At 33.9% G+C, this 26,079-nt stretch overlaps 1 protein-coding gene across 4 annotated transcripts in view; it reads right to left on the reverse strand.

Annotated features, from left to right (window-relative positions):
- Window positions 1-26,079, reverse strand: part of gek (serine/threonine-protein kinase gek) — a 104,272-nt gene that overhangs the window by 35,802 nt on the left and 42,391 nt on the right. For all 4 annotated transcript variants that reach the window (XM_067770793.1, XM_067770790.1, XM_067770791.1 and 1 more), the window contains 4 exons: window positions 13,379-13,491; window positions 11,794-12,543; window positions 8,689-8,965; window positions 6,188-6,616 (listed from right to left, as the gene is read on the reverse strand). In XM_067770793.1, the coding sequence (XP_067626894.1) occupies window positions 6,188-6,616; window positions 8,689-8,965; window positions 11,794-12,543; window positions 13,379-13,491 (1,569 nt within the window). The remainder of the gene's footprint in view (window positions 1-6,187; window positions 6,617-8,688; window positions 8,966-11,793; window positions 12,544-13,378; window positions 13,492-26,079) is intronic.

A 26,079-nucleotide genomic window follows, 5' to 3' on the forward strand; every position in this document is an offset into this window, starting at 1 on the left:
TTTCAACTCATCTTCAACTCTAGAAACGTATTTGTTGTACAAAAACTTATCAAGAACATTGAACTGCGTCATATAGGAAGTATACTGATCTTTAAAAACAGTATCGCTGGTATCCTTGTATAATTTAAAGTACTTATTTCTTTGATTTTTCAACTTTTTCAACCTAGTATTGTACCAGGGTAGTTTGTGAACTTTAACTGGTAGGAGAGAAAGATTCCTACTGAATATGTCAGCCATCTTTACCAGAAAAATGTCGAAACATTCAGTTGCATTTTTAGCAAAGAAAATAGATGTCCAGTCTATTTCAGATATGAGAGAGTTTAAGGATTCGTAATTTGCATCCTTAAAGTTATAGGCGCACTCATTATTATTTATATTGTTTTTCGGCACTAGGTCGAAGAATTCAATAGATAAATATAGGGCTACATGATGCATATCTGATTTATATATAGGAAACACACATTCAGTCAAGTGAGTTATGAGGTTCTCATCGACAAAAATTAGGTCCAAAATATTGTTTAACTGGTTCACGAAACTGTTAATCTGAATTAAATTGGCACTAAAAAGGGTGTCTAAAAAATTAATCTCATGGGGATGATGAACATTAGTAGGTGTTAAGATATCATCTTCTAGTAATTTCGACCAAACAACCTTGCTGAGATTAAAATCTCCCAGGACGCAAAAATTACTATCAACATTATATTCATATAGGTCAAATATATTATTAACATGAGCAAAGTAGAGCAAATCTGTGCTGCAAGGCGGAATGTACGAAACGCAGATAAATAAATTGCCCGAAGGCCCAGTAATACAGACACAAAGCTGGTCCAAGAGAGAGTCATCGTTAGAAAGCGGCACAAAAGAAGAGAGAAGAGAACGCCTTACAGCAATTAACACCCCACCGCCTCTGAAACGCCCTGTTTTGATAGGGTCTCTATCCTTTCGATAAGTTTGAAACAGACTATGATCAAAAAATTCTGAGTCAGAGAAGTCATTATTAAGCCAAGTCTCAACAATGACGTAGACATCATAGTCGCACCGTGAAGTGGCTAAAAATATATCTTTAGTTTTCGTTCTCAACCCAGATATATTCTGATAATAGATATTTATACTTTTTTTAATATTACCGCATATAGCTAAGGTTTTGCAGTTGAGCCCTGTGCTTTTTGAAAAAAACGGAATGGTTTAATTTTGACGTCCGATGGCCATAGCGAAGACTCAAGAAGCTTATTATATATTGAAGGCGAGACTCCAAGTTTAAAATTACATCTTGATAACAAACTCGAGTCTGCATCTTTCTTTATTAATTTAAAACAATGAATTAATGAAGGCGAGATGTTTGCATTATGTGAGACATAGTCGGCAATATCGCTAGCGTTTACCGTCGGCTTAAAAGACGACAAATGCAACCATTTCAATCGAACAGCTAAGCTAAGATTTGCGTTTGAATTGCTACCTACGACAATGGTGGGTGCTTTTATGAACTTATTTGAAGTATTATTATTATTGTTAGTTGCTAAGCTAGAATTATTAATAGATGTTAGGTTAGTAGCGACTGATCCCTGACGGCCAAAGGCTACAACCCCGGAATACCCAGTTTTATTATTGGCAGGTGCAGCAGAACTGATATTTGCATCACTAGTAGAACAAGCGGCAGCGCCACTAAAAGAACTGGATGAGGAAGACAAATCAACAATAGCACAATGAACATTTGGCACAGCTGAGTTGTTGTTAGTGCTATCATCTGTTGGTTGTTTTGTATTTTCTGTCGTGTCATCTTCGCAAGTTGATTTGCTTGTTACGCCTGACTGAATTGCTTTTGCATTTTCGAGAGAGGCTGCCTGTATTGTTTTCGCAGCCTTAACAGCTTTCGAGTTAATTTTGCTTGTAGAGCCAGCCAACTCATTGCCTTTGCGTTTGCCCTTTTTTTTGTTGTAGGCTGTTTTGTTGCAGATTTTGTTTGCTTATTGCTGTCCGCAGCACTAGTGAGAATGGATTTGATATCACTAGCAACTGTAGCAACAATACTGCCAAGATTTTTCATTTCAGAACTCATCGTAGAGATTATACCATTTTTATCTTCTATGACTGAGTATAATGAGCGAATTTCAGCTGATAAAGAAACACACTTTAGTGATAATTGAGAGTTTTCACATTTTAGAGCATCCATGGTCGATAGTATACGAGCGTTATCACAACGTAGGTCGGCAATGCTTTTAACAATACCACTTAAATAATCATTGCGCTCAACATTGTTAACGATAGTGGGGAGAGCAGTAGGTGGCGGCGTACGAATAGACGCGCGTCGCTCAACCGAACACACTTTGCAGAAATAAAGTTTGTTTGACGAAATGAGAAAATCAAGATCATCCGACGACATGTTGACACACTTCAAATGAAAGAGTTCATTGCACTTAGCACACAACACTTTCAGTTGGCCTCTTTCAACCTTTTGTCCACATTCGCACGGCATAATGATATTTAATGATAACACTTTGCCACTATTAATTTAATTTTATTATATCATGTTCCTTTGTAACATTTAAATATTACTTTCAGGATTGAAATCCAAAACAAGTCACTATCTCAATGTGGCAGTAGGCACAAATTATTAACATTTGTTAAGTGAACAATTAAAAATTGCACATAAATACGGAGCGAAAATAAACACGTCCGTATCGCTTGACGACTGTATTGCACCTATGATAGCAAAGTTAACTAGTGGTGGTTCTAATTTTAGTTTAGATATGGTCGTGCCGGAAATAGAGTTAGTATTAAATAATACGATGCATCGTAGTGCAGGTACAACTCCAAGTGAAATACTTTTGGGAGTTCCACAAAGAGGTCATGTAATCGATTTCCTAAACGAAAAATTGGAAGAAACATGTTGCACGAAAATGATCGCAATGTGACAGAAATAAGAGAAAAAGTAGTAGCAAATATATTAAAGTCTCAAAATTATAATAATTTATTAAAAGATAAAAATCAAATTCAAATTCAAAGAACGTATAAAGGAGGCGATTACGTTATGGTTAAAAACTATATAAGTACTCCAGGTGTGTGTAAAAAGATTGCACCTAAGTTCAAAGGTCCTTACAGAGTTTGCAAAGTCCTCCCAAATGATATGTATTTAATTAAAGAGGTCGAGTCAAATCCCTTATGAAGGAATATGGGAAGTAGCGAACATGAAGCCTTGGTTGAACCATAATCTCTCTAATGAAGGCGTAATCGGTACGATTACAGGTCAAGATGGTCGAACTGTGGCAGCATTATGAATACTTTTATAATAATAAACGATTGGCATCCATAGTTTTATACATTTCGAAGTATTGTGGCAACACTAGGTGAAGCCATTTTAAATATAAGGCAGTTGGTGAATAAACGTGAGAGAGTAAAGATCATAATATCGTGTTTTATTGGTTCGTCGCTTAAAGTTTGGATAAATCATAGGTGCTTCAGCAAGACAATGATCATAAACACACTGCGAAAAATTTCAAAGAACGGTTGCTCTGTCATGCCCCAAACAGTTAGATCACCCCCTCCCCCCCTTCCCACCCAGTCCTTAGGTTGAGTTTTGCTTTTGTTTTTTTTTTTCATGAAATTACACAGGATTACTTATCATTCTCAAAAAATATAAAGTGTTCCATTGTGTCACCCAGAAAAACCTTAAGCAGAGGTAAAATTGTTAACTCAAATGTGTGTACACTTTCTGCCATTGACTGTATGTAAACTAAATAAATTCGCTTATCGCAAAATTTACTTTCTACTATAGATAACTTTGTATTGAGTTTTTGTGTGTTGCTAGGTTTGTGCTCTAATGGCGTTTTCTTTACATGAAAAAGTGTTACACTGGTGTTACCCTCACTTTTGAATTGGGTTACTTGGCGCCGTGCAGAATAGCTAAGATTAAAGGTAATCGTGTTTTATTTCTTATTCAGATGAAAATACTCCATGAAATGAACACACATATGCACATCTGAGAGAAACGAGAAAAGGTAACATTACTTTCAGAAAAGAAAACGCCATAACTAACCCGATGCTATGTACAGTTGAAAGCACGGAAATACCAACAAAAGCTGTTAACAAAATTAATCAGTAGTTTTCTTCTATTTATTTATTTTCGTTAATTTAAAGGAAACCCCAATTGAATGAAGTGAGTAACGAAAACTACAACAAACAAAACAATTTTAACAATTTTTTCGGAAAAATTCTAAAACACAACAAGTGCTTGAATAGCTTCGAAATTTTTACTTTGAATACTTTTTAGGGTGCAGATTTGGAATCAAAGCTTAACAAAGTACAAGTTTGAAATCTCAAAAATTTGTATTGATTTTTGACAATTTCAATACTTTCATATAAAAAAAATTATACACACTTTGTCAATATACAAAACGAATTTCGTAAAATGCATACTCAAAACGTTTTAAGTAAAAATTTGGAAATTTCCTTAAAGAATTTTAAATAGAACTTCTCGAATATTTTCCAAAACGAAAAAATCACTCCATCAAATCAATAATTTTTTTATAAAGATTGATCCAAAATAAAAAATAAAAAATAAAAAAGTATAGAAGGTAAGCTCGGTCTGCTTTCTTTTCTTGTCTGAATTGTATACATTTTTTTTTTTACTTCATGCTTAGTCGCAGTTAACACACATAAAGTTTTGTTGCTGATTATCGGCAACTTTTCTTTTGGAGTTACGTATCAAATTTGCACAAGGCGACATGTTGTTTGAATATTTTCTAAACACTTGTTTTATTTTTTAAAAATTTTAAAAATTATCAATTAAAACTTTAAAAATTTGTGTCCTAAATAAAAAAAAAAGAATGCTTCTTCCATAAAAAAAATTTACAAAACCAAAATTTGACAACAGATATGCATATGGGCACAGAACAAAGAAGGCACAAAGCAAGTCGCCGAGCATAAGAAACTCAGTGCGCGTCGGCTTTTCTCGTCACCCCTTCTTCATCACGTGACGAGTTTCAGCAACAAAAATATTTGTGTGTAAACAGCGCGGTATACGCACGGCAAGTCAAGTAGTATCCACTTCTCAAAAAAACTCACTACGTTTCTGTTACCTTTTTATAAAGATTTTTTAGAAAATGTGCACAGGGAAGCCCCGTGTCGGTTAATATACGTGATAACAGTGATTGTATTTAGGTTTTGTTTTGATAGAATTTGCAATTCTGTCTGAGAACAAGGGCTAGATTCAGTTAATACGAGTTTTGGAATATACACTTTTCTTTCATATAATTTGTATTGTGGCAAATATTAGCATCACTAAGCTGATACTAGCATCACTAAGCTGATACTAAGCAGCCACTCGTATGTACGTAAACAAATCAATCATCATTTACACACATACATACAAGGGAACGAAGAGATACTCACAAACACATGTAATCATCAGCCGATGTTGGTCCTCACACATGCACACGCATATACATATGTAGCCCAATTACCAAGCAGGGGATACAGCAGAAGGCGAATCCTTTAGACTTTAGTAGAAATATGCGAATGAAGCGACGGAGAGTATAAAAGCAGCGCAAGCTGAGTAGTTAAAAATCAGTTTGATTTAAACACGCTATCAGTTGCGAAGTGAAGTTTAATTGTGAAGTCTAATTGTACTACTCCCAACGTAGTCTAATAAAGACCATTTTGCAATACAGAATATTGGAGTGATTTATTCAACAGTTTAGCGATTCGAACGTTAGCAGAACGTTTGGAATAAGCGGAATTTTCCCAAAATTCGTTACAGTATGAATGAAAAGTGTACACTTCAAAACTTGAACTTACTAAATATAACCCCAGGTATTCTGTTTCTCTTATTTAGTGTATTCGCTTTAACTTAAAAGCATTTTGAATTCGAATATGTTAATTTTCGCAAATTTTCTTGTAATGCATTGCTGAATCTGACTTCGTGTCTTGTATATCATTTGAGGTATTGAAATCAAAAAAAGCTAGATTTAGGAATAAAGTAAAAGCGAAGGTCGAACTACGACCCGTTAGACCAACTCTGATGACTAGTCGCATGTCTTCATGCGCCGCATTTTCATTCACTATCTAGAATGAACAAACAAAATTTTTAAATAAAATCTAAAAATTTGTTTATACATTTTGCTGCTATTTTCGTGCTCACAGCTGTTTATACGTATGCATGTCATTATATTTATAAAAAATTTAATCTTACAAGTTGTTGTTGCTTCGCCCTGCAAATAATAAGCAGTAAACCCACTTTGATGTCCAATAACAAGTCTAATGTCAGATAAAATTTGTAGACTCTGCACTGGATAAGCTACAGTAAACTCGCACATTTTTTGATGTCTCAAATGATTACGATTGATTTCGTATACAACAATTTGTGTTTGATTTGTTGGACGTTTAAGTGCTACAACAAATGCATAAACATTGACTGGCGTTCGACGTATTACACCTGTACAAGCTGCAATACAATTTTTCGAATCGGCTACCTTTATCCATTCCACATCGCTCACTTCTAAAGCTCTTATTGGAAGCAAACGTATATGCCTTTGTTTGCCGCACAAAATGACTAGAATATGCTCTTCTTCGACGTACCACATTTGAATAATTTTTTTACTCTCACCAATACGAATTATTTCTGCAAAATACAAATGAAACGATAAAAAAATTCCAAACACATACATAAAACAGCAGTAATTATTAGAAAGTTTTGTTAAATTTAAACTACCCCAAATTCGTAAAAATGAGGAAAGGCTATAAGATTTGTTGTTAAATTATTCACAAGAAAAGCAACGCCAAATGAAACGTCATCAGCAACAACGTAATAAAACAAACAAAGGCAGAACGAAACTGGTAAGGAAAGCTGGTTCGGGTGTAACCGAACATTACATACTCAGCTGAGAGCTTTGGAGACAAAATATGGGAAAATCACCATGTGAGAAAATGAACCTAGGGTAACCCTGGAATGTGTTTTTATGACATGGCTATCAAATGAAAGGTGGTAATGAGTATTTTAAAAGGGAGTGGGTTTAGTTGTATGGGTGGACGCCTTTTCGAGATATAGAATGTGTTTGTAGGATATGGGTATCAAATTAAAGGTATTAATGATAGTTTTAAAAGGGAGTGGCCCTTAGTTGTATATGTGAAGGCGTTTTCGAGATATCGACCAAAATGTGGACCAGGGTGACCCAGAACATCATCTATCGGGTACCGCTAATTTATTTATATATGTAATACCAGGAATAGTATTCCTGCCATGATTCCAAGGGCTTTTGATTTCGCCTGCAGAAATTGTTCATTTTCTTCTACTGAATATGGTAGGTGTCACACCCATTTTACAAAGTTTTTCTAAAGTTATATTTTGCGTCAATAAACCAATCCAATTACAATGTTTCATCCCTTTTTTTCATATTTGGTATAGAATTATGGCAGTTTTTTTCATTTTTCGTAATTTTTTTATCGAAAAAGTGGGCGTGGTCATAGTCGAATTTTGCCCATTTTGATTACCAAGATAAAGTGAGTTCAGATAAGTGCGTAAACTAAGCTCAGTAAAGATATATCGATTTTTTCTCAAGTTATCGTGTTAACGGCCGAGCGGAAGGGCAGACGGTCGACTGTGCGGAAAAAAATTGAGCGTGGTTTCAACCGATTTCGCCCATTTTGACAGAAAACAGTTATCGTCATAGAATCTATGCCTCTACCAAATTTCACAAGGATTGGTAAATTTTTGTTCGATTTATGGTATTAAAAAAAAAAAAAAAGTATTCTAGACGAATTAAATGAAAAAGGGCGGAGCCACGCCCATTTTGAAATTTTCTTATCACCATATCATTACTGGAGTTGAATGTTGACATAATTTACTTATATACTGTAAAAATATTCAATTATTATATATTATATCCGTCCTTGGTAATGAATTATCGCACTTTCTCGGTTTTTCGAAATTCTCGATATCGAAAAAGTGGGCGTAGTTATAGTCCGATTTCGTTCATTTTAAATAGCGATCTGAGATAATGCCCAGGAACTTACATACCAAATTTCATTAAGATATCTCAAGATTTACTCAAGTTATCGTGTTCGCGGACAGACGAACGGACGGACATGGCTAAATTAATTTCTTTTTACGCCCAGATCATTTTGATATATAAAAGTCTATATCTATCTCGATTAGTTTATGCCGTTACGGAGTACCGTTATGCGAACAAAATTAATAAACTCTGTGAGCTCTGCTCAGCTGGGTATAAAAATAAAACATGAACATAATCTTCCGGACGGATAAGAAAAAGAATGTTGTTCGGAGTTTTTGTGGAATCGAAATTTCCAGATGTGTCAACAGCAGACTATGAACACACACATTTTAGTCGCTATGTTCTTAATGCATAGGCAACGCAAGGGCAACGTCAAAGCGACACAAACGAATTCAAAAAGTTACTTTTTGCTGACGTTGTCAATTAGTACTTGAGATTTCTTATATTTCCTGAAAAATTTTCCAATTTCCATCGCCATTCAAAAATCTAAATGTGACTTCTTCTTTCGTGTTAATAGTTGCAGGTAAACTTTCAAAGTGCGTTGTTTCAAAGTGACGCCAGCGCCAAAACGACGCAAAAGTCGAATGTGTTTGGGCCTTAAAGGGACAGTCTTAAAATAATACATGTTTATGTTGCTCATATGACTAAAAATTTAATGAAAATGTTATTTTTAGTTACTTACCATATTGCTCTAGGTTCACACAATATAATCCATCTTCCGTTCCTAGTAAAAATTGATCTAGATAAACAATGACCGAGCTTAAAGCACTCCTAATAATTGTAAGAGAACTATCAAGGATTTCATGCACTTTAAAAATAGCCGTGTTGGGAAGATTATTTCGTTTCAGTATCCGATGTAGTTCTCCTAATGCAACTACCCATTTTCGTTTCTCTGTTTCATTATCAGCCAACATTAACGTATTACATGTGGGCCCTCCTTCAATCAATGATGTCTTAATCTAGAAATATGTGCGTAAGTTGAAAAACTCGATTTAGAAATAAATTTAACAGGAACGTGAGAGATATTGTGCAAATATTGCATTTTTAAAATACACAAACCAAATTTTATTGAGTTATATATCACAGATCTAGATCAATATAGAGCTAGGTGAAACATTTTAAAATTATATACATACTGCTGTATACTCGATTAAATACTAGTTCCACTTTTGAACCAGATAGGAATTAGTAAAAACTAAAAATTCCATTGCCGCATAAGTTATGCATATACACTCAGATAAAAACGCCGTTCTAAAATCCAGCACCACCGGACAATTCAAACTTTTCATGTTCTTACTTTTTTGTTCTTGAAAAACGAACGACCTGTTCTTAAAACAACAACCTTGTTCTTGAACTGACACCATTTTCTTGAAAAGAGAGCGGTTGGTCTTAAAATGTGAACAAATGTTCTATTAATGAGAACAATGTTCTTAAATTAATAACAATGTTCTTAAATTAAGTTCAAGAAAAAAGAAATGGTATAATTCGTGTGTACTACAATGTTAAATACAACATTTGGCACAGGCTATGAAGCAGTCGTAGTGGCCCAGCGGCTGCGATGTTGCGGTTGCGATTGTGTGGCACGAGTTCGATTACCGTCAAACTCTAAAGTTTTTTAAAACAATTTTTTTATATTCTATTTTTTTTAACTCTTATTTTTCATTTCAAATTAAAAAAATTACTTTCCACTCCCACCAATTATCAAGCACAAACCGTTCTTGAATTGAGTCCGAAAACTGTTAAATCGACCACAAATCGTTCTCGAAGCTTGAGAACGAAAAATCTTAAATCAAGCCCAAGTAGTGCTCGAAATGAGCACAGGTTCATACATCAATACCAAACTAGTCATAAAATACGAACGGTGTGCTTGGAAAAACTGTTCTTAAAATAAGCCCATCGGTCACAGGTTAAGAAAAAACGCACTTAACAGACTTTTGTCAACGAATGTTCCTAATTTTGAACTGGTTTCGTTCGTTTTAGAACGATTTTTTCTCTGAGTGTAAGTTTCTTTTTTGCCATGACGTTTTGAGTTTCATTATGAATAATAAAATAAAAATCAGATTTTGATCATTATTCTCGATTTATAAAGTAATATTAAGTAGTCTTAATCAAGACAATAAAAATCGAAGATAAATTCAATTATAGAAAAATTTTAAAAAATTAAAAACTTTTTTATCATTAAAAAAAATTATTGTTCTGACCAAGAGCTCGAATGGAACCTTGAATCCTTTATCAATAGGCCGATAAAACAAAAACAATTATTAATAACGAGCCTGACACGTGCGCATCTTGCCCAACCAATATAAAAGTCTCTTATCAAATATCCACAGAAATCATCTGTTCTATTAACTTACAGTTTGCGCTGCCATCTAGCGTATAATAGCAACTGCCGTCAATCAATTAAAGCGTACAGCTCGCGCTGTCATCTAGCGTACAATAGCAACTGCCGGTAATGCAGTGCAAATATTCACAATAGTGCCATAGTACAAACAGATTTCTTTGTGTGCTCACAATCGTTTATTTCTAACAAATTATTTTAATAAAATATAGCTAAACAAAAGCAAAATTTCCCAAAGCTCGCGATTAGCCCGAATCTCCGTCTTTACAACCAAAACTTTATTTATAGATTTGGATTCCAAATAAGAGCGAAAAAGGGATCCGTACATAAAAACAGCAATTAGAAATAATATATATAATAATTATGGTTGAAGAAGAAAGTAAAAATCGGAAATAATAGTTATTCTTGAGTAAAAAAATTAAATCAAAACTAATTTTTTTTAGTGAATAAAATTTTAAAAATCAACTTAAATTACTATTTTTGATCTAAATTATTAATTTCAATCGCAAAATAAATTCAATAAATAATAATTAAACTTAATCAGAATTATATAAATCGAATAATAATTATTATTTACTAGTTTATATTTTTTAACTCATTATAATCAATGATTACCGTCCCTGCCCAAAACTCATTCTGTCAAACAAAAATTAATTATTTGATTAAAAGTGTTTTAAATCATGGCTCTTCAAAACTGAAACTGTGATTATAACGACCGTAAAAGGTAGTGGTTCAGTCGCTAATCAACGAGCAATAAAGTAAGACAAACGCGCACATTGCTTGCTAAGATTCCAAAAATATTTTGTAAGTATGCTATACAAATATTATTTTAATACGAGAGTACTAAAGAATTAAAATAAAATATATCATAGGTTCGAATCGAACTCAAGGCCCGACAATAATTTTTTTATAAGCAATTTCGGGTGCAAATGACACAATGCTCTATTTCGAAACTTTGTAGATCGGATTAGGGTGGGCTCTAGGCTTGTCATCGCGCCCAGAGCTGTCAGAGCGTATCGAGGCTAGTAATATCTCAGTGATCAAGGCACTAAATACTGATCTCTCTCACGATTATTTGACCCGATTCTTTCAAGCGCATTTTCTTGGCCCACTTCTACATGATACGCAAAAAGCTGCTGTTTAGCTCGGTGTATAAAAATATGAAAGTAAAATTTGCTCAAACTTTTCGAAAAAGCTTGAAATGCTCGTGTTCAAGCTCAATAATAATCGAGTAATGAGCAATGAACAAGTGTGCGAGTACTCGTTAAGGACTGCTCGAAAATGTGCGAACAAAAGGATAGCTCTATTAATTAGCGTTTCCTGTTAATTGTAAGGACTTGTGAACAATTTAGTGAAAAAGGTAATATACAAATATATATTTATATGAATGCGGATAAAAAATTGTCATTGCGTTATTTAAAAAAAAATATTTAAAATTTAACAACTTACTCTAAATATGCATGGCACATCTTTTTTCGTAGCATGTATGACGTCACTCTCTCGTACGCTGGCAACTGCGAATTCGGGATCTCTCATATCTAAAACTTGTGACACATTCACACTAGGCAAAGCACTTCTTTCCGCCGATATATCATATAAAAACAACTTAAAATCACACACGACTACAAATTGACGTACCCAACCCCGTTTAATGGTGCCCATTTTTGGCACTTTTACATATCCTTCATACGCAGTACCGATACCACGTGTAGGATCAATACCCAATGGTCGTTTCGTTTGATCAATTGGCACAGGACATATTGTAGGAACTTTCTGACAACAAATTGTATGACATGCAAAGCCACAAAATTCACAAACAACACCTTGCCTGGTCAGGCCAACCATCAATGAAGTACAGTGATTGCACTTTGTTGGGCTACTAAAAGTTCTAACTAAAAATTGATGAACTTTTGTTGTTGGAACATTTGTAGAATGCAAATCCATTGGTTTAACACTAAGGCTACTTTTTGAACTTGATTTACTATGATGACCATGCACATCATCCAGTTCATTATTGTCCTGCTCGTTTTTATAGTCTGATGATAGGAAATGTTTCTTATCCACCATATAATATGGATATAGTGAGTCAAGTTTCGAATTATGAGGATACCGTATCGCATATGAACTACTTGAAGTAGCAGAAGAATTTGGATTTTGTTTCAAATTGCCAATTGATAAATTGTTATTGAATGAGCTACCCTGTAATTAGAAAATATATAAGAATATTTTTAAATTTATATGAGTTTAGTGCATATGTATTAGTGCGGGTCAAATTATATGGATGGATTTTTTTTCATCAGGAGTATAGCAAAAACGTAATCTACATTTGATTCTAAGAAAAATTGTTGAAGACACCATAGCTCTACGTCCGATTTCGAGTCCCCGACTTTTGCAAAATAGATATTTTGGCCAAAAAATCTTCATAGCTTCTGATAGGATTATAGGGAAAATATATTCGGCTTACTTTAAAGGTATTTTACGTACATTTCATTGAAATACTTGAAAATATAGATTTTATTTTGAAAGTTTTTTTCTACTAAAACGAATTCGAAAAAAGAAAAACTGTATGAATGAAAGTTGTTGGCAATGTTCTGAGCTTATTTTAGCTGGAAAGAAAAAAAAATTCATAAGAAATGTGTTAAAAATGATAATATAGTAGTTAAAAGTTCATTTTAGGCTAAATTCTCATAAGCTAAGCCTGATATCTCTACTAAAATTCAAAAACACTATAGATATTAATACAGATTCTGAAATGTACGTAAAATACCTTTAAAGTAAACCCAATATGATATTTTTCCTATAATTATATCAGAAGCTATGAAGATTTTTTGGCTAAACTCTACATTAATATGGCAAAATATCTACTTTGCAAAAGTCGGGGGGACTCGAAATCGGATTTACAGCTATGGTGTCTTCAACAATTGTTCTTAGAATCATATGTAGATTACGTTTTTGCTATAATCCTGATGGAAAAAAAAATTTACCCGCTCTAATATGTATGTATGATCATAAAATAGTGCAGATGAAAACTTACCATAACATCTCTGGATATATTACTCTCAGCATCAATATCAGTAATTTCAAGATTTCCGGCCGTTTCTTTAAAGAAATAGTTACAAGAAGTTTGCGAAGAAGGTCTTTCCAAAACTGTTTGGAATTATCATTTACGTTCAGAAAGTAATCGTAGAATTAAACGTAGATTTAGATAAGCAATCACATACATAAATATATACACATATATATGCATTATATGTATATATATATATATTCAACCAATGCATTTATTAGTCATGTTATTTAGACAGTAACCAGGCAAATTGGAAATTACGATTTAACACGCATCGTTGCAGGATCAATAAAAAGCGACATGAAATGAGAAGAATGTTAATTATGTATAAGCTTGAAACTCAAAAAAAAAATACAGTTAAATATAAGCATAAGTAAAACATAAATCAATTAACTATTATCATCAACATAACATAAACTGGTTAATTATACAAGTTATGTATAACATACATACGTATGTAAATAACGTAACTAACAAGGCACTATATATGTATGTATGCATGTATTTACATAATCATATGTATGCATGTGTGTATGATGCGCCTCTTGATAAACTGAAGTATGTAAAAGATATTAAAAACTAATAAAAACCTACGATACTCGATGGTTTTCGGCATTGTGAATTCGTACAAGAAGCGAATGTTTGAAAAGAACGTTCACAACAGCAAAGAGCCTGGATTACTTGTTAAAACGCTGTTCGATTACTTAAATCATTTGCTTAATAGTGTTTTTCAAACCTTTTTGTAAACGACTGGTAGATTGCATTATTTGAATATTTTAAAATGTTTGCTTGGCTGGCTGGTCATATTTTATCTATTCACTAGATTTTATAAAGAACATTTAAAGGAAAAGTTGGTTTGAAACATTTGGACAATTAATGGTGATGCAATTTACATATATACCGCGAGCAAACAAACAAATCCTTCTGCCATTCTTCGACCATTTGTGACAGCCATTCTCCCGGTAAGCCTTATTTAACAGGTAGGTATGGCAATGGAGGAATAGAAACATTCTTCACTTGTAGGCAAAGTGTATTCAACAAAGTGTAATTGAATTTGACAGTTCACTCTTTTTGAACAGTAATATAATGTCAATTTGAAAATAATTTTAACCCATTTGAAAACAAAATTTTTCAATTTTAAAAACTTTTTAAAAAAAATTAAAAAAGGTTTGTCTTTTCTTTAGTTTTCAATTTTGTAGGGATATTGTGTGATAATCGAGTACTGAGATGGTCGTCCCTCGGACTGAAGCACACCATAATTCGGAATTTTAAGTATTTTTATACATATTTCTATCTAAGTGTTATTCAAATACGGTTAAATGTAAAAATCCGTTATTTGTGTTTGTTTGTTTGTTTATTTGTTTATAGTTTTAAGTTGCTTCCATGCATATATATCCTCATCCGTACAAATCCGTAAGCTCTTTTGTTAACTAACGCCCGGAGAACGCACCAATATCCAAATTTTCTCTTCTGATAGAAGAAGAACTCCAGAAACATCAATCTAGCTCAACTTCCACCATATGACGAATACCTAAACTGTAGAGCTAATCCCGCTAGCACCAACCTTTTTATGGTTCAAACTTGTTGAAACTGCTAGTTTCCTTAGACTTTGATTAGGGGAGGACCATGTACGCCACCTACAATTATTTTAGTGTTCTGTCCGAATTTATCAAAGGTTTTAGTTCAGTTATCACGAACTTAAAACAAGGAGAGGCTGGAGAGATTGACATCAATACTGTCGTTGCAATGGATATCACGTTAAAAATCCATACACGCGAACAACTGAAACGTGTTAGTCTTCCACGCGCGAAGCTGAAACGTGTTAGTCTTTCACACGAACAATAGCACACAAAATTTTTAAGGGGAGTTTAGGATTTTGTGCAAATGGTCTAGCATCATTACATTGCAAACTTTCTTAGCATATCTTTTACAGTACACTAACAAAATAAACGGCTATGCATTTGCTACGTCATTGCAAAAACGCAACATCAAACACCGTAGTGTTTAATTAAACAAAGTTTCTCACGATCAGTAGCTTATATTTTCTATAGCAACGTTTCCAACATTGTGAATAAACTTGTTTTGTCCACAATGGTTTCCAACGTCAAATGCACAAAGTTCTGACCTCTCTTATAGCCTTTTTTCTTTTCAACATTGAATAGCAAATCAGTAACTGTCAATACAAAACAAAATGTGGAAAGAAAAATTTTGAAATGAAAAAGTTGTTGGCAAACCGTAGCTTATATTTGCTATTGCAATATTTCCAACATGGCGAAACGATACAAGGTGGCAGCATGGGACAGCTGAGTATAAACTTTTTTTATTTGAATTGATACATCAACTTCCTGCGCAGTACGATTTTGACATTTGTCCATCGAATTTACAAAAACAAAGTACATGAAATTTTTATTTATGTTTGTGGTATGTCTCCATGCTGCCACCTTGTATCCTTCCGCCATGATTTCCAATATCAAATGTACAAAAATCTTAACTGCCTTATAGTGTAAAGTACAGTATTAAGACTTTTCGAAGTGATATCAAAATTAATTTTGGTGTTCCTTTCAAATTTGATAATAAAATAGAAATTTAAGCACTACCATGTAGTCAATGCTTTTGCTCGTTTGAGTAATGCAACAGCAATCCGCCTTGGTGTGGTGATAAATTCAACTTTTTAGTATAGTTTTCTCAGCGCTTCTTGGGATGAAATTCACAGTATTTTGGTTCTAATATAGAATAACATAGGTCACTTTAAATTGTACATGTGTACGAAGATTCTACATTTTTTTATTTTGTGGAGATTAGGTGAGGCGGATACAAAACCTTACAAAATACAAAAACTTTACCTTGATTTTCTATAATTTAAAACAAAATATGAAAGAGCTAAAAAAATTTTTTTGAAAAAACATTAAATAAATAAAATAACAAATTTTAAGTACTTCCTTTATATAAATGGACAAAAATCAGCGAAAAATGTCTCCTTATATAAAGACATATTCTCGCTAAACTTTGGTTTTTAAATTTTGACATAGAAATTGCATAAATATTTATAAGAACTATAGTGGAACACACATTACTTGGATTGGAATGTTGGTAGGAAAGGGGATATTATTAGTCAATCAATTGCGCTCCATCTTTATGTTTTTACTTCTCATAAATATTTTTGCAATTTTTCGAGGATTTTTGTCTATTTATATAAAGGAAGTGCTTCAAATTTTTTTATTTTATTTTTATTTTCTCCTTTTCTTACATTTTCTCGGTGTCTTAACTATCTGTTCACTTTTACGCTTGTAGTTCAATGAGAACTTTCATAAAAACCAATCCTAAAATTCCCTCCGTTCCGTGCGCCTCCTAGCGAAACTTTTTGTATTGTGTCATCGACCTCTGAATTAAGCTTTAAATTTTTAGCCTCTAGCTCATCGAGAAGTTACTTAAAACCCGGTTTCAAATTTCCAAATTATTATCTAATTTTTTCGATCCGTGCGTTTGTTCGTTTGTCACGGTGTCTTAACCTGTCTCTGATGTTTCATGTATGTAGCTCAATGAGAAGTTACTTTAAAATAGATCTCAAAAGACCAAATTTTTATCTAAATATTTCGATCCGTGCGCCACCTAACGGTATTTTTTTCTCCTTTTCTTAAATATTATCGGCGTCTTATCCTACCTGTGAAGTTTTACAGTTGTAGCTCAATGAGAACTTACATAAAAATCAATCCAAAAATTCCCTCCGTTTCGTACGATTTTTCAAAATATCTGATCGCATGCACCCTCTAGCGAATCTTTTTGTATCGTGTCATCGGCTGTTTGAAACAACTGGTCCATACATACATAAATCAAATTTTCGAGCTGTTCATTCGATACATTTGCCAAAAACAACTTGGGAGACTATTGTAAAAAAAAAAAATTATTAAAAGTTAAACAGATTTGCAATAAAACGGATTTCATGCTGGGCTTAGGGGAAAAAACCATGAGAAACCATATAGACATAGTCAAAAGTCGTACTTTTGACTTCGAAAATTCAAATAAAAAATTACAAACGTATGTCAGAAAAATAAGTCTTAGTCAAAACGTATCCAAAACAATAAAGAAAATCTACAAAAAGTTTATAAATTCTCCAACTAACACATTTTTAGGTTATGGATATGGTTAGGTTGGCTATGGTATAGTTATGGCTTTAGCGTAATGGTATGGCACCATTAATCGATTACATTGATTTCCATAAGGTTGGTTCGATCAGCTGTTTTATCTCGTTATGGATAAGTCACCATTAATTGGCCTTTAAACTCTAGTCAAATTTAACTTTACTATTTTAGTAGTAATGTAGAGAAGAAAAATTGCTCTTTGCACGGATAACCGGGTGGTTTAAATAATCGCTTAAACAATGCGTTGCTGTCAAAAAATTAAATAGAACATATGTATGTGAAGTGGCTGACGCATGCCAAAAGTTGAAAATTGTCAATGTTTGATGAATGCGACGACTGCTACGTTGCTTATATGGCGGGCGCAAGCCGCTATTCGAAATTTTGACCAGGTGAAACAATTCAACATATAAACCGTGTTTGCACGAAACTTCTTAACATGCCAAACTTCGTCCAATTCTTTTTATTTTACTACCAAATCCTCATTCGGCGATAGTTCAAAGTGACCTTCGCTAAACTCGATTATACTCTATATTGTATAGCAAGTTAATCGAAAACGTATTAATACAATGGAAACAAAACTGGAAAAACGTTGTTGAGATTTAATGATGTTATTGCGTGCAAAAAAATGTATAAAGAAGTTACAGCACCTCTAAAAAGGCTTATTTACTGATGCCAAACGAATGACAAATTAATAAAGGTAGCCCCTCACGAACAGAACACTTCGCGAACGAAACGAACCATTTTAAACTTCGATTATGTACCGTGTGGAAACCATTTTCTACCATGGTATAAATATTACAAGGTAAAACCGGTGAGAGCCGAAATGACGTTTAAAAAAATTTTTAAATTCTCACTGCTGTCACATTTTTATTTTTTTATTTTGGTTTTGTTTTCATAACAAAAATATAACAAACTGTTATATATTTGGTAATTCTATACAACAGCATGACACTATTAATACACGTCCAAAAATATCAAGAGGCGTATCAAAAGACGCGTTTTGGATCCAGGATCGGAAATCCGAAAGCAGAGGTAAAAAATTTTGGGTCTGTCAAGAGATATTTTCAAAAGAAATTTTGAAAATTTTCATGTGGTTGTTGTAATTTTGATGATTTTATTGTACCCACAAAAAAAATTGTGAACATAAGTGTTTTCCGCGGATATAGTTTTGGTCTACAAACCGGTGTTGGACCCACCCAAGGTAATATTATATAAGCGCGGCCAAAGGACGCTAATGCAGAATGATGTTCTGCGCAAAAAATACTATGGATCCCAACCTCGGTTACGGAGCACTCCGGGGTCATTTTTCGGTTTTTCGTTAATATCTTTTGAACGATCTAAAATTTTGATTTTCCGCCTTTGGATTATTGTTGTCGAGTTCAGAACGAGTCTTATGACACCTCTCTCTGTATTTTTGGACGCGTATTACCAGTGTCATGCTGTGGTATAGAATTACCATATATTTTTGCGTTCTAACATTAATATTATGATATTTTATACAAAACCGAATTTTTTATTGGCGGAAATAACTTTTTTGGTGGGAAAGAAATCTTAACGGTCAACCGCAATCCAGACTTCAATTCAAGAATTTTATTGTGGTTTCCCTCAAAAGGAGACACTTTTGGTGCCAAGGTAATGCCGTGGGACATTATATTTTTCATGGATAGGCCAACACACTAGCTCTACACCACGGCGGCAGACTTTGACCGTTCAGCCGGTAAGTTCAGCCTCCACGAACTATTATACTCCAACTGGACGATGATGTTTAGCTAAGCTGCGAAGAGCTACACCGTTTTTGCTGGCGTGGGCAAGTTATGGGAAGATCTCCACTAGGTTCGGAGAAGCAGGTGGGGGAAGACTTTGATCTCTCTTGGTGCCCCCTGTTGGCGTTAGTTATCGCGAAACAGGGTTACTGACTTGTTACGCAACGACCAGCATCTCCTAAACGGTTAAGCGCCAATTAAAAAATGTATCTTCCAACCGCGAGGAAAAGGACCAAAACAAACCAAAGAATACTTCCAAGATCATTTTTTCCACAGTAGCGAGGACAATTGAGACTGATGATCGCTTATAAAGTGAAGTTTCAGTATATTTAAGGGATAAAGACGTATCAACCAAGTGAAGAAGGATGAATGAAAAATCAATAGGGGTGGTCTCCAACATTCGCTTCTTAATAGAAATTGTTAAGAAGTAAGGCCTTTAGGCATCCATTATATTGGTAACTCACTTTTTGCCATATACATAAAAACCGATTTCAAAACTTTTCGAAATATTTTCCACTTATTTCATAAGCATTTTATTTTTTTGGGATTTAAAAAAGTGAAAAATGTCAAACCAACAATTTTTTTTTGTGTTTACTTTGGTTTGGCATTTCCACAAAGTTTAAGAGAGTGATTTTAAAATTTTTTTAAAAATCAAAAAACCATTATGGCCGCCAAGAAGAGTAAATGGTTTTACCTGGTAATATTTATACCATGTTTTCTACTATAATTTCGGTTATTCAAATATTTTTGTGTGAAACTTTGAGCGTCGAAAAAATGGTGCTTGAATATATGATTGAGCTTATTAACATCAGTTTATCAAAGATAATTGTGAAATCTCAGAAAAAGTGTCAGCCTTATGTTATTCATATTGCTTAACGAACAAAAAGCTGCATATAAGTTCGACTTTGTTAGTTTTATTATGCAAACTTAACTGTTTGAGTTGAAAAAATTATTAATCATGCCAAATAACGCAATTAGTGACAATATAAAAACAAAGCTCAGTTCTGTTGCGATGCCAAGCCGTAAATTAAAATAATTTGCTTGGTAAAATTTTTTAAATTTTTAGGATCTCTTCCATTTGATTTTATTTTTTTATTAAAAATAAAAATTAACAAATTGACTAAACTGCAGAATTGGAGAATGAAAATAGCACAAACGAATTCAGTTAATTCATTCTACTGATATCAACCGTAAATCATAGAGTTTTAATCGGTCGAATGATATAAGGGCCAGTTAAACTTCCTTAACCACAACGCCATAGTCGTAACCATACCCATATCCATAACCATCTCCATTGTGATCGATTAGTGGTGCCAAAACCTTAACAGCTAACATTTTCATAAATGAGGAAAACGCAAAAAATTACAAACATATTCCACAAATAATAAGTCTCTTAGTCAAAACGTATTCAAAACAAATAAAATTTACAAAAAGTTAATAAATTCACGAACTAAAATATTTTTAGGTTATGGATATGACAAAAAACCAAAAACCAATTGGTTGGCTATGGTATGGCTATGGCTTTAGCGTTATGGTACCGCACCATTAATCGATTACATTGATTTCCTTAAGGTTGGTTCGATCAGCTGTTTGATCTGGTTATGGATAAGTCACCATTAATTGGCCCTATATACACGAATAAATTTCAAACATCGTTCATTATACATTTATACATTTGCGACGGCAGCGCCTCCTGCTGAGAAATGCTTCATCGTTTATAATTAATAAACCCTCAAACTGGGAATAAACATGGAGAAACCGATATCCAAACTCGATTAATTGATAAAATCTTAAAATCGCTTGTACCAATTTTCACACAGAGAGCTTATGAAGCCATTAGTCAAGTTTTCTACATAAAATCTCTTATCGAATAAACAAGATAGGCATTTATTTATTTAATTATTATATGTAGAGATAAGAGAAACATTCATGCCTAATCGAATAAAGAACCTAGTTCACTTTGCTTGATGCGAAGCACATAACAATTTATTATTTTCAATAGTTTGTGAAAAAAAGGTTATGCTACGCCGCACATTTTTAGTATTGTTTTCAATAAAACAGTTTAACTTAAAAGTTTTTTTTAAATTATTTTATTTGAATATCTCGATCCTTGCGCCACCTAGCGGCGATTTTTTCATAGGTCTCTTTCTATTCTTGTATGTATTATGTGTTCCAAATATGAGCCAAATCGGACCACAAATACGATTATTTTAATATCTCGATCCTTGCGCCACCTAGCGGCGATTTTTTTCATAGGCCTCTTTCTATTCTTGTATGTATTATGTGTTCCAAATATGAACCAAATCGGAGCACAAATACGATTTTTTTAATATCTCGATCCTTGCGCCACCTAGCGGCGATTTTTTTTCATAGGTCTCTTTCTAATCTTGTATGTATTATGTGTTCCAAATATGAGACAAATCGGACCACAAATAAGATTTTTTTGAATATCTCGATCCTTGCGCCACCTAGCGGCGATTTTTTTTCATATGTCGCTTTCTATTCATGTATGTATTATGTGTTCCAAATATAAACCAAATCAGACCACAAATACGATTTTTTAAATATTTCGATCCATGCGCCACCTATCGGATTTTTTTTTCTTCTTATTATTGCATTGTCATCAGGTTCTGAACTATATTCCAAGTTTCAGGCTTGTAGCTTATCGGGAAGTTACTTAAATTTCAATTACAAAATTCGTGCCAGCCAGCCTGTCAAGTCAAGCTAAAGAAAACCGTTTAAAAACATATCGTCGGCCCATGGAAGACTAGCACGTTTCAAATTCCTATGGAAGACTAACACGGTTCATGTTCGCGTGTTTAACTCATCGTCTGCATAAGATTATAGAAGTTCTGAATAAAAATTTAGCAGGCGCGGCTCTGGCGACCCTAAGTTCCGCTTTTCTTGGCCAGAGTTTGATTTTTTGCGTATATATTTTTTCTACTTATATAAAGAGTACTTCTAATAATTATTTCAAGAATGTTGAAGTTATTATTTAAGGTTGTTATTGTTTTAATTTGAAAGACATAAGTATTGTTTATTATAAAACGTTATTATGAAAAAGATGTTGTTGTTGTTGTTGTTGTAGCGATTAGGTTACTCCCCGAAGGCTTTGGGGAGTGTTATCGATGTGATGGTCCTTTGTCGGATACAGATCAGATACGCTCCGGTAACACAGCACCATTAAGGTGCTGGCCCGACCATCTCGGGAACGATTTATATGGCCACATTGAACCTTCAGGCCATCCCTCCCTCCCCACCCCCAAGTTCCATGAGGAGCTTGGGGTCGCCAGAGCCTCGTCTGTTAGTGAGACGGGATTCGCCGCTCGAAGGTGAGGTTGACAATTGGGTTGGAGAAGCTATATATTGCGCTACACAACCCCTTGAATCCCTATGAAAAAAAAAAAAAAAGATCTTGTCCATGTGTGTAATAAAAACCCCTTTATAAAAATAAGATTTATTTAAAACTAAGCTTTTGTAAATTTTTAAGAAATTCAGTTGTGCGTTCTGCTTAGTCCAAACAGCAGCGTGATGTTTCGCTGCAAATATCAATGATTTAGACGAAATTACTCAAGAACTATCAATCTATAAATTGAAAATAATGGATTAACTTTTTCAGGAATGATACACTTCTGGATACAAAAAAAAACTTGAGCAAGTGGCGACGATGGCCTCAAGTCTTCTCTCTTTAGAGATATGAAAATAATTCTATACGACAGCATGACACACTTAATATACGTCAAAAATATCAAGAGCGGTTTTGGGACGCCTTTTGGATCCAGGATCGCGAATCCGAAAGCGGAGGTCAAAAACTTTGGGTCTGTCAAGAGATATTTGCAAAAGAAATTGAAAATTTTCATGTGGTTGTTGTAATTTTGATTATTTTGTTGTACCCACAACACTGTATAGGTTTGGTCTCCAAATCGGTTTTGGAACCACCCAGAATAATTTTTTATAAGCGCGGCCGAAGGCAGCCAATGCAGAAAGGTGTTCTGCGCAAAAATACTATGGATCCCACCCCCGGTTTCGGAGCACTCCGGAGTAATTTTTCGGTTTTTCGTTAATATCTTTTGAACGAGCTAAAATTTATTGTTGCCGAGGTCAATACGCGTCTTAGCAGTGTCATGATGTCGTATAGAATTACCGATATGAGCAACATTGGAGACTTGCACATGATCTTAGAAACTCTGCGGAAACGCGCTTCAATCCACGCCTTTTCTGCTAAATTGATCAAAGCGGATTGGGACGCCTAATATTCATCTAGTGCTGATTCTTCCTTCTGGTTAGGTACAATATCTACAATGAATCATATCTAAAAGATTTTTTACATATCAAAGAGAAAAAGCTGTTTGCCATTGCAATTTCTTTTTATAAAAATGTAAAGAACATTTTAAGGTAAGCCGACAGATGTTCGTTAATGAGTTAATACAGAAAGTTTTCGTTTGGCGGCCACCGTGGTGTGATGGTAGCGTGCTCCGCCTACCACACCATATGCCCTGGGTTCACACCCCGGGCAAAGCAACATCAAAATTTTAGAAATAAGGTTTTTCAATTAGAAGAAAATTTTTCTAAGCGGGGTCGCTCTCGGCAGTGTTTGGCAAGGGCTCCGAGTGTATTTCTGCCATGAAAAGCTCTCAGTGAAAACTCTTCTGCCTTGCAGATGCCGTTCGGAGTCGGCATAAAACATGTAGATCCCGTCCGGCCAATTTGTAGGGAAAATCAAAAATTAAAGACTAATTTAAAGACTAAAGACAGAAGCTTTATCTGTGTGAAATTGGTATTATTCCTATTCAAAAAAAAAAAAAAAAATGTCTACACCTGCGAGTAAAAAGTAGCAGCAAAAATGGTTTACAAATTGTTTGAGATATTTTCTTACTTTTTCATTTTCGTTAATTGAATGTATTGTAATTCTATAATTACTTAATTGGCGCATAACCATTAAAAGAGTTACGGCCGCCCAACAATGCATTCAAGTTGCTTCTTCTCAACATCGCGAGAAAAGAAATATTCCATACAAAGATATGCTCGAGAAATGCCAAAGAATAGGTTTGTTTGTCAAGTAGTATCCACCTCTCAAAAAAAAAACGCCTATATTATCTGCTATCTTTTTCTAAAGATTTTTTAGCAAACATGCAGCCGGGAGCCTGGCTTCGCCATTCGTTGCATTTCTTGAGCAACGACCCTGATAACAGTGTCTGTATTTATGAGTTTTGAGAACGGAATTTACAATTTTATTTGAGCATAGTGGTTCTTTTTCTCTTGCTTAGTATATTATCTTTAACTTAAGTGCCGCCTCATCTGTTGTGGAATTCACTAACTTATAACGATGCGATTTGTCGAGATTTTAATTAACGATTTTGTCGCTTGCCTTATCGATTGTACTATTCACTAACTTAGTTTTAACGACTCAAAATAAATGACATTTAAATTTCGTTTTAATATTAGAAAGGTGGCAGCACAGCTTAACGAAACCTAAAAAATGCGAAAAGCACAAAAGGAATGCCAAAAATAAATAAATTCCGTATACTAACTGCTTTTAAAAGTCATTATTGTGCAGGTTTTTACCTATTTTAACAAAAGGTAAGTAAATGCGGTATTAATTTCTTTTTTCCTCTGTTGATATCGCAGTTACTCTTGTACCCCTTAATTGACCATCAAGTTGAGAAATAATATCATGAGCCAAGTCTGGGGTTGGTCGGTACAGCTTTCGAAACTCCGTTGCATTCAAGTGGAATGGGTTATCTACTTCTCTAAGAAGGTGTCTGTCCACTGGCGATGGACTTAGTAATTCTTCATCTTGTGATAAAATGTACGCCAAGTACTCAAATATGATTTATAAAGCAGCTTTTCGTGTTTGAAAGTATTTAATTAAAGTTCCGATTTTCTTTTTTAACTAAAATTGCCAGAAATTAATTTCGTGAATTTTAACGCAGTCAATTTACTTGCCATTTATTTAACAACACAGCTGATTGTCGATAAAAAAATATCGATACAAAATAGTTACTGAATAGCGAAATCGTTATACATAGTTATCGATTCGCAAATAAAACGATGGCAAATGTTGTTAAAAAAGTTGGTGAATTCCACTACTGATGTTGTCATGTCTATATGCAGGACGGGTACGATAAGTGACTTGTAGAGCATGATTTCCGTTTGCCGAGAGACGACTTGCCATTTCAATTGCCTACCTAGTCCAAAGTATTGTATTACTATAGATATGTATGCAAAAATCCTCACGTGTTTTTACTCAGAATTTTACAAAATTTTGAAGTCTTTCGAAGTTAGCATTTATTTGTGTCCATCAAAGTGTGTAAGACCTTATATTTCATATATGGACTAAAAAACTGCATGATCATACACAGGTCATTAAAATTCTGAATAAAGATTTGGATACTTATAAAAATTCTTTTCTAAAGCGACCTCGAAAATTTTTAAGATAACGAAAATAAAAAAAGGGAAAATAACTGTTAAAATTTTCAAATCATTTGGGTTATTCACGTCAGGTCGTTACCAACTTATCTACTTAAGGAATAATTAATCTACAGTGTATTTTGTTTCTGTTAACTGTGTTAAAAATATAAGCAGATAGGCTGATAAACAGGGTCACGTGAATACCTTAATTGAGGAGTTCCAAACCAAAGCGCAATTAGTGTCTCAAAAAAACTCCAGAAAAATGAGAAAAAGTGCGCAGTCTTAAATGGGGACTAGTTTTCAAAGGATACTTATGATAATACAGCAGTTATGGAAGAACCCACTTGCAGCCAAG

This window comes from Eurosta solidaginis, chromosome 3 (genome assembly GCF_040869045.1).
Source record: "Eurosta solidaginis isolate ZX-2024a chromosome 3, ASM4086904v1, whole genome shotgun sequence".
Taxonomy (NCBI): domain Eukaryota; kingdom Metazoa; phylum Arthropoda; class Insecta; order Diptera; family Tephritidae; genus Eurosta; species Eurosta solidaginis.